At 42.0% G+C, this 13,585-nt stretch overlaps 1 protein-coding gene across 5 annotated transcripts in view; it reads right to left on the bottom strand.

Moving 5' to 3' along the window:
- The window catches only part of BABAM2 (BRISC and BRCA1 A complex member 2), a 460,475-nt gene that overhangs the window by 97,210 nt on the left and 349,680 nt on the right, over nucleotides 1–13,585 (bottom strand). For all 5 annotated transcript variants that reach the window (XR_001886531.1, XM_017876999.1, XM_017876997.1 and 2 more), the window contains exon 8: nucleotides 3,611–3,710. Coding sequence is in view for 4 of the 5 variants with exons in the window: in XM_017876999.1 (XP_017732488.1) it covers nucleotides 3,611–3,710 (100 nt within the window). In the remaining variant the exon portion in view is untranslated. The remainder of the gene's footprint in view (nucleotides 1–3,610; nucleotides 3,711–13,585) is intronic.

The following is a 13,585-nucleotide window of genomic DNA, read 5'->3' as shown; positions in this document are numbered from 1 at the left end:
TTTTTTTTTTTTGAGACAGAGTCTCGCTCTTGTTGCCCAGGCTGGAGTGCAACGGCGTGATCTCAGCTCACTGCAACCTCTACCTCCCCGGGTTCAAGTGATTCTCCTCCCTCAGCTTCCCAGGAAGCTGGGATTATAGGAGTCCGCCACTATGCCCTGCTAATTTTTGTATTTTTAGTAGAGACGAGGTTTCATCATGTTGGCCAGGCTGGTCTCGAACTCCTGACTTCAGATGATCAGCCCGCCTCGGCCTCCCAAAATGCTAGGATTACAGGTGTGAGCCAGGCCCAAAATGTTTTTTAAAAAGCAATGTATGATTAAGGATCAGCCATTTGTTTTTAATGCCTTTTAAGTTTCTAAATCTATAATAAATAGTACCTCCTTGAGTGTGTGTATGTGTGTGTGCCTGCATGCACATATATGACACTGATTTTTCAAATAAATTGGGCTATATCCAGATGCGGAATCTCACGCATGTAATCCCAGTACTTTGGGAGTCTGAGGCAGGAGGATTACTTGAGGCCAGGAATTCAGGACCAGCCTCAGCAACACAGCCAGACCTCATCTCAACAAAAAATAAAAGAAATTAGCTGGGTATGGTGATATGCACCTATAGCCCTAGCTACTCAGGAGGCTGAGGCAGGAGGAATGCTTGAGCTCAGGAGTTCAAAGCTGCATTGAGCTTAGATAGCACCACTGCACCCCAGCCTGGGCCACCTCATCTGTTTAAAAGAGCAAGACCTTATCTCTTTAAAAAAAAAAAAAAAAAAAAAAAAGGGCAGAAAGAAAAGAAATTGGGGTAGCAGTCTTATAGAATGTCTCAATTCTGTTTTCTTCCTTTTTCCTTTACTCTCTGCATTTCCAATAAATTAGAAATTAGAGCTAAAGGGTGATTAGGTCCAGTTTGAACATTTTTGGCAAGAAAACTTCCTAGATGATACTGGGCCTGATCACTTGGCTAAGGTGACGATAGCCAGACCACTCCACTGGAAGGGAATGCTCCCTCTGCCACAGTGAACAGTCTATGGACCTACCCTCTGAAGCGTGGGAAGACCTCGTTTCCCATCAACCTTTCCCCTAATGGCTTTAGTATTTATTGGAGATCCTTGTCTGAATCAATGATTTCATTAGGGACTGCAAAATGATGATTTTTGAATCCCATCGTTCCTTTTGCATATATCAGCTGACATTCTCTGTAAAGAGCTGTCTCTCATCAAATGGGGTTATTTGGTTATCTTGAGCTCCTATTAAAAAAGGCAGAATAATGCTTCTCTCGTTTTAAAATTCTAATATTCAGAATAAGGAGTATTACAATAGGAGATTTTATTTTGCTTTGCCTTTTTATATTTCCTCATTATCACCCAATGACAGTTTCTATAAAAAAATTGTGCACTCATTAAGCTAGGCATCTGAAAGTTAGTCATTTGCCCACCAGCTTCTAACATGAAAACACATTCCTTATAATGTTCACGATGGCTGGAAGAAACAGTGGGAAGGAGAGACCCCCAAAATTGTTTATATTGGCTACAGCCACACTGAGTTTCCACGGATAACAAAAGCTCAAGATAAAGTGCTTGAAATAACCTTGACACAATTGGTACTGATAGCCATGTTGTACCCTTTAAATGTAAAACAATTCTATTTATATAAAAGGGGTTTATGTCAATTTATAAAAACAGTGCTTACTTTGCAGGCTTAATGCAGGATCAGAAATGTTATTTTGGGAAAAGAAAAGCAGATGATAAGTTTGCTTAAGTGGCTTTGTTTAAAAAGGGGATGAAAACAGTTCTGTATACTTCATTTTAAAAACAGAAAACCATTTTAACAGAAACCCACAACAAAACTGGCTATAAAGATAGATTCCAATATAATTATGGAAATTCATTTGAAGAGATTGTTTCTAAAAGCAGCCCATACTGTCCTCATTTGTAGCAAACAGAAGAACACCAATTTCAAAAGACAAGTAAAATTAATGAAAGAAACCAGATAAGAAAAATTGACTGATTCTTACATTTCTGGGAAAACGGTGTTATAATTTTTTTGAGGAAAATGTATGACTAGAAATTAATCTCAATTGGAGAGCTTTAAAAAGGCTTTTCTTCTCTGTTCTAGAAGACCAAATTTGCATTTTTCTCTATAATTCTGGGACACAGATTTGAAGGCAGTGCAAAGCCCCAGAATGTAAATAAGAATTCTGTCCTCCAATCAGTTTTGCAGGAGGGCAAGAGGCTGGGGAAATGTGGTCTGATGAGAAGCAACCCCTGCATGAGGGTTAAAGCCTGGAATCTGTGCCCGGCCCACAGACGGCGGAGTTGCTAGATTTTAGTTTCTCTGACATTTGAAAAATAATACTGAAGCTCTCGAAAGATTATTGTACTTTTAAACTATTTTCTATATAGAAGTGAGCTATCTTTTGAATGAAAGAGACAAATAAAAGATCTATTTTTCCAAGCCAATGTGAACAAGTCAACAGGAGCAAAGAAAACTGCACTCTGGCAACTAAACAAACTGAGTCACAGTCTATGTGGGAGAAGAAAGAGAGTCAGCATTGCTTGTGCATCAGTATCGCTAGTTTTCAGCCAAATATACTAGCTGGACATTAACAAGTATATTCTTACACTTTTTGGAAACATCTAACAATAACCATTAGACTCAGCTACTTGCTAATGTAATGGCTCATTCATGTAGCTAAGAGAAGCTTTAGGTCATCTGACTGAGTATAAGACCAGCTGACTGGCTGGGCGGGGTGGCTCACACCTGTAATCCCAGCACTCTGGGAGGCTGAGGTAGGCAGATCACCTGAGGTCAGGAGTTCGAGACCAGCCTGGCCAACATGGTGAACCCTCATCTCTACTAAAAATACAAAAATTAGCCAGGCGTGGTGGAGGGTGCCTGTCATCCCAGCTACTCAGGAGGCTGAGGCAGGAGAATCGCTTGAACCCGGGAGGCGGAGATTGCAGTGAGCCGAGATCGTGCCACTACATTCCAGCCTGGGCGACAGAGTGAGACTCCATCTCAAAAAAAAAAAAAAAAAAAAAAAGAAGAAGAAGGAGATGAAAACGAAGGGAATCTTGCCCCTAGGCGCAGGACACTAGTGAACTGCTCCCAGGTATGACGAGAAGAATCAAAGGCTGACTATTAAAAAGTAAAGTACAGAAATGCAGAGAGAGATGAAGGCAGTTTTAAACAATTACTCTGATATCAACTACTGCCAAGCACAAGCACAAGCACACATGCATGCATGCACGCATTGGATAATTGGGAAGCAATGGGGTTCCAAAGTTTTAAAGTTTAAGAAGGTGCAAGAACTGGCAAAAACTGGGTAAAGGAAATTCAAGAAAGACGTGACTTAAATCCCAGACATAAAGTTAAGAGATGAAGATAAGACTGGAACAGGAGGTCAGAATCCTTAGAAAAGGAAGAAGGAGGGCAAAGAAACAGAGAGAGAAATAGATTAACTGTAATTCACAGTAGGAAGGGCAGGTGTTAGATAGAGGCTGAAACTGAGCAGACGGTCTGAGAAGGATGGAGCATGCACGATGATTCTGGGTACGTGGTGGACTGGAGGAAGAAATCTCACAAGAGGGATGAGTTGGGGACTTGCTTTTACCTTGTTGGTGAGCAGGTGGCATACTTGAGGAACGTAATCAATGAGACATCCTCCTCCTGGAAAAGCTGGGATATGAAGAGCCGAGGAGCCTCCAAGTGCGCTGAAAGGACAGGAGTACAATGGACACTTCTCTTAGGGCTTAAGCAACTTAAGAAGTGTTACCCCCAAGCAGACTCAGCTTCTCTCATCAAAGTCTGGCCACCGACTGCCTAGGTTAATGATGATGGGTATATGGGCTTCACTTTATGATTACATTTCTGTATTTTAATTCATTTTAATAAATTAGCATGTTTGCATTACACATCATTGATAACACACAACAGTACAAATTAGAAAATTTTGATTGGCATGGGATGCGTAAATGTCTTACCAACACCAATGGGCTGTAGGTATTACCGAAACATACACTTTTCATACTCTTGATTATGCCCAATTCTTTGCTGGGCACAGGTAAGTTATTCACTGAACACTGAAACTGAACTAAAATGAATTGCTGCAACACTGTAACAGAGTTCTCAAGAGACTAATTCTACAGCTTATCGGCCATTATCTTGTATTTCAAAAGGTATACAAGAAGGTGCAGTCAATAATCACTGATCCAAATAGTAAGATACAACGTTGATTCAGAAATAATTTCCAGATCTTTCAGAAATTCCTTTTTTCTGGCCAGGTGCGGTGGCTCACGACTGTAATCCCAGCACTTTGGGAGGCTGAGGTGGGGGGATCACCTGAGGTCAGGAGTTCGAGACCAGTCTGGCCAACATGACGAAACCCGGTCTCTACTAAAAATACAAAGATTAGCTGGGCGTGTGGTGGTGGGCACCTGTAATCCCAGCTACTCAGGAGGCTGAGGCATGAGAATCCCTTGAACCTGGGAGGCGGAGGTTGCAGAGAGCCAAGATCACACCACTGCACTACAGCCTGGGTGATACAGCGAGACTCAGTCTCAAAAGAAAAAAAAAAAAAATTCTTTTTTTCACTTTAAATTAACCAGCACACAATTATTAAAAGAAATTGTTCAGAACTTTAAAGCATACATTTCATTTATCACCCTTAATCTTCACTTCATCTTCTTTCCTATGCTCCCTTTCCTTTTGCCTTAGTTTGTTTTTCTTTTCTTAATTTCATTTTAATGCATATACTTCTATAAGTTCCCTAAACCCTCTCTGTAATACGATGGGATATTTTTAAAAATCCCTAAAATCCCTTAATGTTGTGATTACTTCTTAATGTTGTGATTATTTATTTATAATGTTGGATTATTATCCAAGACCCCACAGTTACAAGGTTGTAAGCGGAAGAAAAATGTGTGACAATAACTGCCTAGAAAATAATTTCTTTTTTTTTTTTGAGATCCAGTCTCGCTCAGTCGCCCAGGCTGGAGTGCAGTGACACGATCTTGGCTCACTGCAAGCTCTGCCTCCCGGGTTCATGCTATTCTCCTGCCTCAGCCTCCCGAGTAGCTGGGACTACAGGCGCCCGCTGCCACGCCCGGTGATTTTTTTGCATTTTTAGTAGAGACGGGCTTTCACCGTGTTAGCTAGGATGGTCTCAATCTCCTGACCTTGTGATCCGCCCGCCTTGGCCTCCCAAAGTGCTGGGATTACAGGCGTGAGCCACCGCGCCTGGCTAGAAAATCATTTCTAAAGCCAGGTGCAGTGTGGCTCACGACTATAATCCCAGCACTTTGGGAGGCTGAGGTTGGCAAATCACTTGAGTCCAGGAGTTCGAGATCAGCTTGGACAACATAGGAAGACTTCATCTCTACAAAAAATTTTAAAAATTAGCCTGGCATGGTGGTGCACATCTGTAGCCGTAGCTACTCAGGAAACTGAGGTGGGAGGATCACTTGAGCCTGGAGGCAGAGGTTGCAGTGAGCCAAGATCGTGCCTCTGTACCCTAGCCTGGGCGACAGAGTGAGACCCCGTCTCAACAAACAAACAAACCAAGAAAGAGTTTAGGGCACTTTGATTCAGTGTAGGGTTTGTGATACAGGGAGTATGTATGTGAATGTGCATATACATGTATAAAACACTACTAAAAGGACTACAAACCCATCCTCTCTCCCTATTGACTACAGATTTCTGAAATTAATTTTCCTGGTAAAAATAAATTGAGTGGGGCCAGGCATGGTGGCTCACACCCGTAAGCCCAGCACTTTGGGAGGCCGAGGTGGGTGGATCACAAGGTCAAGAGATCAACACCATCCTGGCCAACATGGTGAAACCCTGTCTCTACTAAAAATACAAAAATTAGCTGAGCGTGGTGGCAGGCCCCTATAATCCCAGCTACTCGGAAGGCTGAGGCAGGAGAATCGCTTGAACCCAAGGAGGTGGAGGCTGCAGTGAGCCGAGATCGTGCCACCGCACTCCAGCCCGGGTGACAAAAGCGAGACTCCATCTCAAAATAAATTAATAAATGAATTTTGTGTTTGCTCATGCAAATAAAAAGTCTAAATGAACAAAATCTCAAGTGACACAAGGAAGTCAGTGTGGAGTGGAAATACTCAATATTGGTTTTTTCTACTCAGATGTTACCTAAAAGCACAACTCTGACAGCTGAGAAAATTATAAGACAGTGTTTGACTAAGTATGACATTAATGAATCATCTGCATTCTGCAACTGCCTAGAATCAGCAAGGCCATCATTTCCTTTTGCTACGCTTAGAGTAGGCATTAGATTAGATTTAGCCTAAACTCCGAAGACGGCTACGAAAATTCCTGTGACTTCCTATAAACCAGAGGAAGGCTTTTGTCTCCTCTTTTGTATGCACAAATAACACAGAAGGCACACATCTAACCAGAAGGTTCTAATGATTTCATTAGGACAGAAAGCTGATTAAGAAACAAATAATCCATAGTGTAAGAAAAATAAATACAATATTTATGTCCTGTAGCTACTGGTTGAATATCTGTATAACAGAGAATGACAAGATCCAAGCTACTCATAGCTCACTTAGACGAACAATCCTTGGCATAATAAAATTCCAAAAAAGAAAATAATTTGGACACTTCCCTGGAGTTGACAGTAATAGGCTTTGAATTATATAAAATATTACAGTCATTAAATTATATACAAGGAAGGAAAACAGTCTGAGTAATCCTTTAAACTTGAAACTGTCTCCCTCTGTCTGTTTGGATTGTGCCATTCTGAAATACAGTCGTTAGACAAAAATTACCTGTAATGATGGAGAAAAGCAGAGGTGTGAAGAGCTCCAAAGGCAAGGTGTTCTGCTGCCAGGCCCATGTGTCTGCACCCTGCTTTGGTCACTACCAAGAACTAACACATGTTGCTAGGTGCTTTATCATATTATCTAATTAAATGCTCTCTACAGTTCAAAGAGATGGGAAGTATCATTGTAATTTCACATGTGAAAAAATTGAGGCTCAGAGAACAGAAAATACTGCCTAGGTTCACACAATTAGACAGAGGTAAAACCAAGATCTGAACACAGGTTTGCCTGTCACCAGAGTCTAGGCTGTTTCTGCTGATATATATTACCTCCCTGAGAGGAGGGGGATTTTTAATTATGAAAGACTACTGTGATGTATGGCTCATCTCCATTTACAATTTCCCACACAGCAGCAAGGCCTGGCTTACTGATGGAAAGAAACAGCGGATCTGGCTATCAGTGGGCCAGGCCAGCATCCCAGTATGATGAGGGGCTCCTAGAGGCTTCAGACTGTCACCAAAGTAGACACTGTGATGTACGGCTCATCTCCATTTACAATTTCCCACACAGCAGCAAGGCAGGATCTCCTCTTAATTTTGTTAATATCTCAGTAGTCTCCCACCCCAACCATCAAACAATCAGATTCACTTGATCTCAAATGTGACGGACCAGCCACTCTGGCAGGTCTGATTCTGAATGACTTGGTTGGCTGTCCGGGGTGACCCTCAGCAAGTGTAAAGCACTTTAGGTACTATGAAAGATAGTTTTAACTGAGAGTTTATTTTTTAAAGGACGTCATTTCACCCTTTATTTAACTCAGTAGTTTCTTAGCTTGTAAGGATCCAAAATCTATATCCAGTGTCGCACACTGATAAGTGCTGCTGATTCATGTATAAATATCCGCCTCATGGGTAAATATTTAACAGGCTTGCTATAGCCTGAATGCTGCCCTGATCATGCTGAATAAACTAAGTCAAGTGCCATGAAATAAAGGGTCATTATGTTTTTAGAGGGTGCAAGATGGTGGTAAGGCCTTGTGATCTCTAATTCTTTAATATTCATGAATCAAAAAATATTGGGCTGAGCATGTACAACAGGAAACTGACCCTGTGCAGACTCCAGGGCTCACTGTCTATACTGAATGTATTAATACTAGTCTTTTCCATGCAAATGAAACTCATAGAGTCCTTTGTGAACTTCGGTCTGTCTGCAAATTATCACATCTCTAATATAGTCATGAGCCACACACAACATTTCAGTTAATGATGGACCCCCATATGTGACAGTGGACCCATAAGATTATAATACCGTATGCTTACTGTTCCTTTCCTATGTTTAGATATGTTTAGATACACAAATACTTACCATTGTGTTACAACTGCCTATAGGATTCAGTACAGGAACATGCTGTGTACGTCTGTAGCCCAGAAGCAATAGGCTCACCATATAGCCTAGGCATGTAGTAGGCTGTCTATCTAGGTTTGGGTTGGTACATTCTATGATGTTTGCACAATGACAATACTGCCTCAACAATGCATTTCTCAGAACGTGTCCTGGCCATTAAGCAATGCATGACTGCACTGAAGACTTAACTTGGCTGCAATGCGATAGCATAAATAAATTGTTTTTATTTTGACATAGAAAAATGCAGGGAGTCAGCCTGTCTGAAAGCTTGACTTGGGACAATGGGGTTTTGATTCTGACCCATTATGAAACAGCAACTCCCTTTCCTCCCACGTGGGGTTTTACCTTACTGGTCAAGTAAAATGAGCAAAACATAATTTAGACTGGAGAAAATCAGAAGAGCTAGTGATTCGCAATCATAATTCTTGCTTCTGTCAAGTTTTATTTCTTTAGTCCTACTCAACTTTCTCATCAGTTCTGTGGAATAGCACCACTCTCAAAGAGACCTGGCCAGGCACAGTGGCTTGGGCCTGTAATCCCAGCACTTTGGGAGGCTGAGGCAGGATGACTGCTCCAGGCCAGGAGTTTGAGACCAGCCTGGGCAACATAGCGAGATCCCATCTCTAAACAAATTAAAAATTAGCAGGCATGATCGTATGTGCCTATAGTCCCAGCTACTCAGGAGCCTGAGGCAAGAGGATCACTTGAGGCCAGGAGTTGGAGGTTGCAATGTGCCATGCTTACACCACTGCACTCTAGCCTGGATGACTGAGTGGGACTCTGTCTCTTAAAAAAAAAAAAAAAAAAGACATCTCTCTCAAAGCATTAGAATGGTCAGAGTACCCATTAGAGTTACATTAACACAAAAATAGCACCAAGCACTCTATGAGAGACGTTACTCTAAAAGTCTTCTCTGTCCAAGGGTCATGACAAGGCATTGTCAGAGACATTTGGGTCAGCCTTGGCATCCTGCTTTTGCCCCTGAATTGGGTTCTGAGGGAGAGGAAGTTGACCTGGCTGCCTCCTCCACAGTATGATTCAGGGGCTGTTGGAAGTTGAAGCATGGAAAGGGGAACATCCAGGATGATAGAAACAAGCAGCCTATAGCCTCCAAGCTAAGAGAAATCCTAAGGCAATGTGTGCTGCCTTCAATCCAATTCAACAAACACTAACTGTATGCCTAACTATGTCTAAGGACTTGAGTTTCCCATTCTGAACACAAGACTAAGGTACCAATGATAAGTCCTTCCAAAGTAGAGGAATGCCAGGGACCTCAAGAATCTGGGGCATTCTGTAATACCAGATTATGTTTCCTGGTGGCCTGCCAGGAGAGCCATTACCATGAAACAACTCACTGTTATTTATTGAGTTCCCACCTTTGCCAGACACTCTACTGGGCACTTCATGATCTCTAAACCTCACAACGACCCTGCCAAGTAGACCTAATTAGCCCCATTTACAGATGAGGAAACTGACATTTAAGAGTCTAAGTATCTTATCCAAGATCAGCCAGCAAGTAAGTTGCAGAGGTGGGATTGAACCCAGGTCTTTCTGGTTCCAAAGCCTATGTCCTTTTTCATTAGGAATTCTTTCACAGAAAGATGAAGTAGAATTTTAAAAAGTCTACTCCCTACCAATATACTGAAATAGTAGAATAAGTGATTAAAATTGTCTTCAAAGCTTTTATACATAAAATTAATCACCTTGTCCATCTCACTTTTTATCATCTTAGAGGTATCACATGTTACAACAAAGTAACGTGGTGGGACTAAAAAAAAATCATTTATAGTTCTGAAAACCCAGAAGAACATAAATATTAAATTAAGGAAAGGCTCTAGTTTTGTTTTCTCATTTTCTTTTCTTCTTCTTCTTTTTTTTTTTCCTGAGACAGGATCTTGCTCTGTTGTCATGCGGTGGCGTGATCACGGCTCACTGCAGCCTCAACTACCCAGGCTCAGGTGATCCTCCCAGCTCAGCCTCCCGTGTAGCTGGGATCACAGATGTGTGCCATCATGCCTGGCTAATTTTTTTGTATTTTTAGTAGGGAAGGAGTTTCACTATGTTGTCCAGGCTGGTCTCGAACTCCTAGGCTCAAGTGATCTGCTGCCTCGGCCTCCCAAAGTGCTGGGATTACAGGCGTGAGCCATCACGCCCGGCCTTGTTTTGTTTTGTAGCTAAATTTTTTTTCTAGCAAAGCATTTTCTAGACCTATTATTAACTCTCAACTCATTTTACAGATTCAACTTTGAGCCATCTCAAGAGTGTCAGTCCTTCAGTTAAACAAAATCAGGGTGTAATTCAATATGGAGAAAATTTCAGTGAGTACAATAGGACAAGAAAATAAGACAGGAGATCAGAAAGATGAGTTAAGTATACTAGTGGAAGAAAATCTGGGTATTCACACGGAATCAGAGGCTCATGGAAGCATCAATTTAGGCCTGGCTGTATTACATTTGTGACTAATGTAATATTTCTACTAAACACACTTTATACCGTCAGTAAGAACTCTGTGAGAGTACTGTATTCCATTTTTTGTTTCTCACTTTTAAAGGGACATATAAAAATGGAAATGTTGAGACAATGACAACTATGCTTAAGCACTCAGAAAACATTCCTCCTTGGAGCAAAGTCTAAAAAAGTTGAAACTGCTAAGTTAAATAACTTTAAAAAATACGGCATTATTAAATAGAGTAATTAAAAATATGGGCCGGGCACGGTGGCTCACGCCTGTAATCCCAGCACTCTGGGAGGACAAGGCAGGGGGACCACTTGAGATCAGGAGTTTGAGACCAGCCTGGCCAACATGGTGAAACCCTGTCTCTACTAAAAATACAAAAACTAGCCAGGTGTGTGGTGGTGCACACCTGTAGTCCCAGCTACTTGGGAGGCTGAGGCAGAAGAATCACTTGAACTTGGGAGGCAGAGGTTGCAGTGAGTTGAGATTGCATCACTGCACTCCAGCCTGGGTGACAGAGTGAGACTCTGTCTCAAAAAAAAAAAAAAAAAAAAAAGAAAAAAAAAAAGCCTACTACTATACGGATAATTTTGATCACCTGTTCTTTGATTAGGTACAGTATAAATGAGAAGAGTTTAAGAGGCATTAAGAGGAATTTGGTTGGTAAATGAATTCTCCACAGAACAGAGTAGTGAATAACCCATTTACTCAGCACTAATGCATCATGTCCTGTATCAGGTGCTTTTCCTCTATGATATCATCTATTCTTCATATCAACCTCCAAGAGAAGTGTTATCCCATCTTACAGATGAGAGCACAGGAACTTCAGAGAAGCTATAGAACCTCTCTAAGGTCATAGAGGCGGTGAATGACAAAGAGGCATCGAACCCCAGTGAGGTCTCTCTCACCTAAATCTACCCCACTCTTAGGTCTCTGGTTATCACTTTTGTGACTTCTATGTCCTTATCTGCATCCATGATATCTGGTTCCACATGTGACTTGGGTGTTTCAGTAGATGCCTGGGCTGACCAAGTCCTTGAGGGTGTTTACAGGAATATTTATTAAACTTACTTTGGTACCTGAACTGAAGTGATTAGTTCAGGGCCAGAGGACTTGATGGACACTTTCCAGTAGAAAGAAAGTGGAATGCAAGCAAATAACTTTACATTTAAAAAATATGAAAGATGAGACTATTGTAATTGCAAACAGAGTATGTCTAATGGCATGAACACTAACCAAGTCTTTGTTCAGAAATGCGTTTTGTAAGTTTGCTAACGTCTCAAACAAGCCTTTAAGGGGGCAGTAATCTTAACAGATGTCCACCATCAGGATTTTGTTAGCATGTGGAAAAGCATTTTAAGTAAGCCCCCAAAACAATAATGGACTTAGCAGATGTTGTTCTACTAAGAGTTGGTATGAACTACTTCTAATGATGCCCAGTCACTCAAGACACGAAAAGGGTAAGGGGAAGAAAAGTTTTTTTTCTCTTGTTGCATCTTGATTCCTGGAGTGAACCCTGGAGGCGGAGCTTGCAGTGAGCCGAGATCGCGCAACTGCACTCCATCCTGGGCAACAGAGCGAGACTCCGTCTCAAAAAAAAAGAATAATCTGGAGGGGGGATGGGAGGGCTTGTTAAAAACTCAGATACCCCGATCCCACCCCAAAGAAGGCAATTTACTAGGTTTATTCAGCAGGTTGGAGTTTGAAAAAATACACCACAGTTTGAAAAAATACTGCTCTAGACCTCACGCAATGATGCACAGCCAGGGCTGGAATGGGAAGGGGTGTGGTCAATGAAAATGCGCCTCCTATCCCCGTGGCATCAGGTCAGTGACTACTTGCACTGTGGACGACAGGAAGGTTAAGGAAAACACAGATCTGCTCTTAAGGTCTAGTATGGGAGATAAGACATTTACGGAAACAACCAGAAAAAAGGTGGTTTCCGCTAGATGTATACATGGGTAAAATGAGTGTGGTTATATTCAGGTAAACAGAAGGCAAGGCAAGGAAGCAGTCAAATAAAAACCGAGGCTGGAAGTAAGGAGGACACAGACACTATTTAACAAGGCAGGGCAATGGATCTGAGGCCAGGATCTCAATGTGGACAGCAGACCACGCGTCCTGGACCGCACTGAGCAGCTTTTTGCCCATTGAGAAAGGCATATTTCATATTTCAGGCTGCCCAGGGTGCCTACTGGTAAGGGGTATCTACCTAGAGAGGAAGCAAGAACAGGGATAGATCCTGATGCAATGCCAATGGTGAACTGCAAAGGAAAGAAAATGTGAGGTTAAAAAAATAAAAGTTCTGTTTAGTCGTAAAGTGAGAGATGTTCTGGAGATTAAAAAAAAAAAAAACTGGGCTTTGAGATTGAATCTCAGCCAGGTTCACTGCTGAAATTTCTCCTTTAAACTAACAAATTCTAAATGTATCTGTCTGGCTCAGGCCTTTCTTGAACTCAGAACTTGTATAGCCAACTGCCCTCTCACCACTGCCACAGGTTAAAAATGCATCTCAAACTTAACCTGCTCCCAAGCAAACCTGCCCCCGAAACCTACTGCTCCCATATCCATCTCATCTCAGAGAATGGCAGCTTCTATCTCTTGGTTCCCAGACCAAAAACCTCCATCATTGCTGACTCCTTTCTCTCACACCCCATAGTCAATCGGCCTGGCTGGCTTAAGAGGCACTCACTGAGAGCAGGGCTCAGAACCTACCAGAACTTCTCATTGGGGTTGAAACTTCCCTGGATAAACTGGGGTGATTTCCACCTCAGGGTACTGGCCCAGTTCTCCTGCTGCTCCCTCTGCCTGGAACTCTCTTCCCAGCCATCTGCGGGCGGGCTTCCTCATCTGCTTCAGGTCTTACTCAAATGTCAGCTTTCTGAACCATCTATTTAACATAGCCCCCTTCCATCTCTGGTACTTGGTCTTCTGTGATGTTGTT

The sequence above is a fragment of the Rhinopithecus bieti genome, unplaced genomic scaffold (assembly GCF_001698545.2).
Source record: "Rhinopithecus bieti isolate Rb0 unplaced genomic scaffold, ASM169854v2 scaffold_7681, whole genome shotgun sequence".
In the NCBI taxonomy this organism is placed as follows: Eukaryota; Metazoa; Chordata; class Mammalia; order Primates; family Cercopithecidae; genus Rhinopithecus; species Rhinopithecus bieti.
Note: the sequence above shows the minus strand (reverse complement) of the source record. Positions and strands in the feature narration are given on the sequence as shown.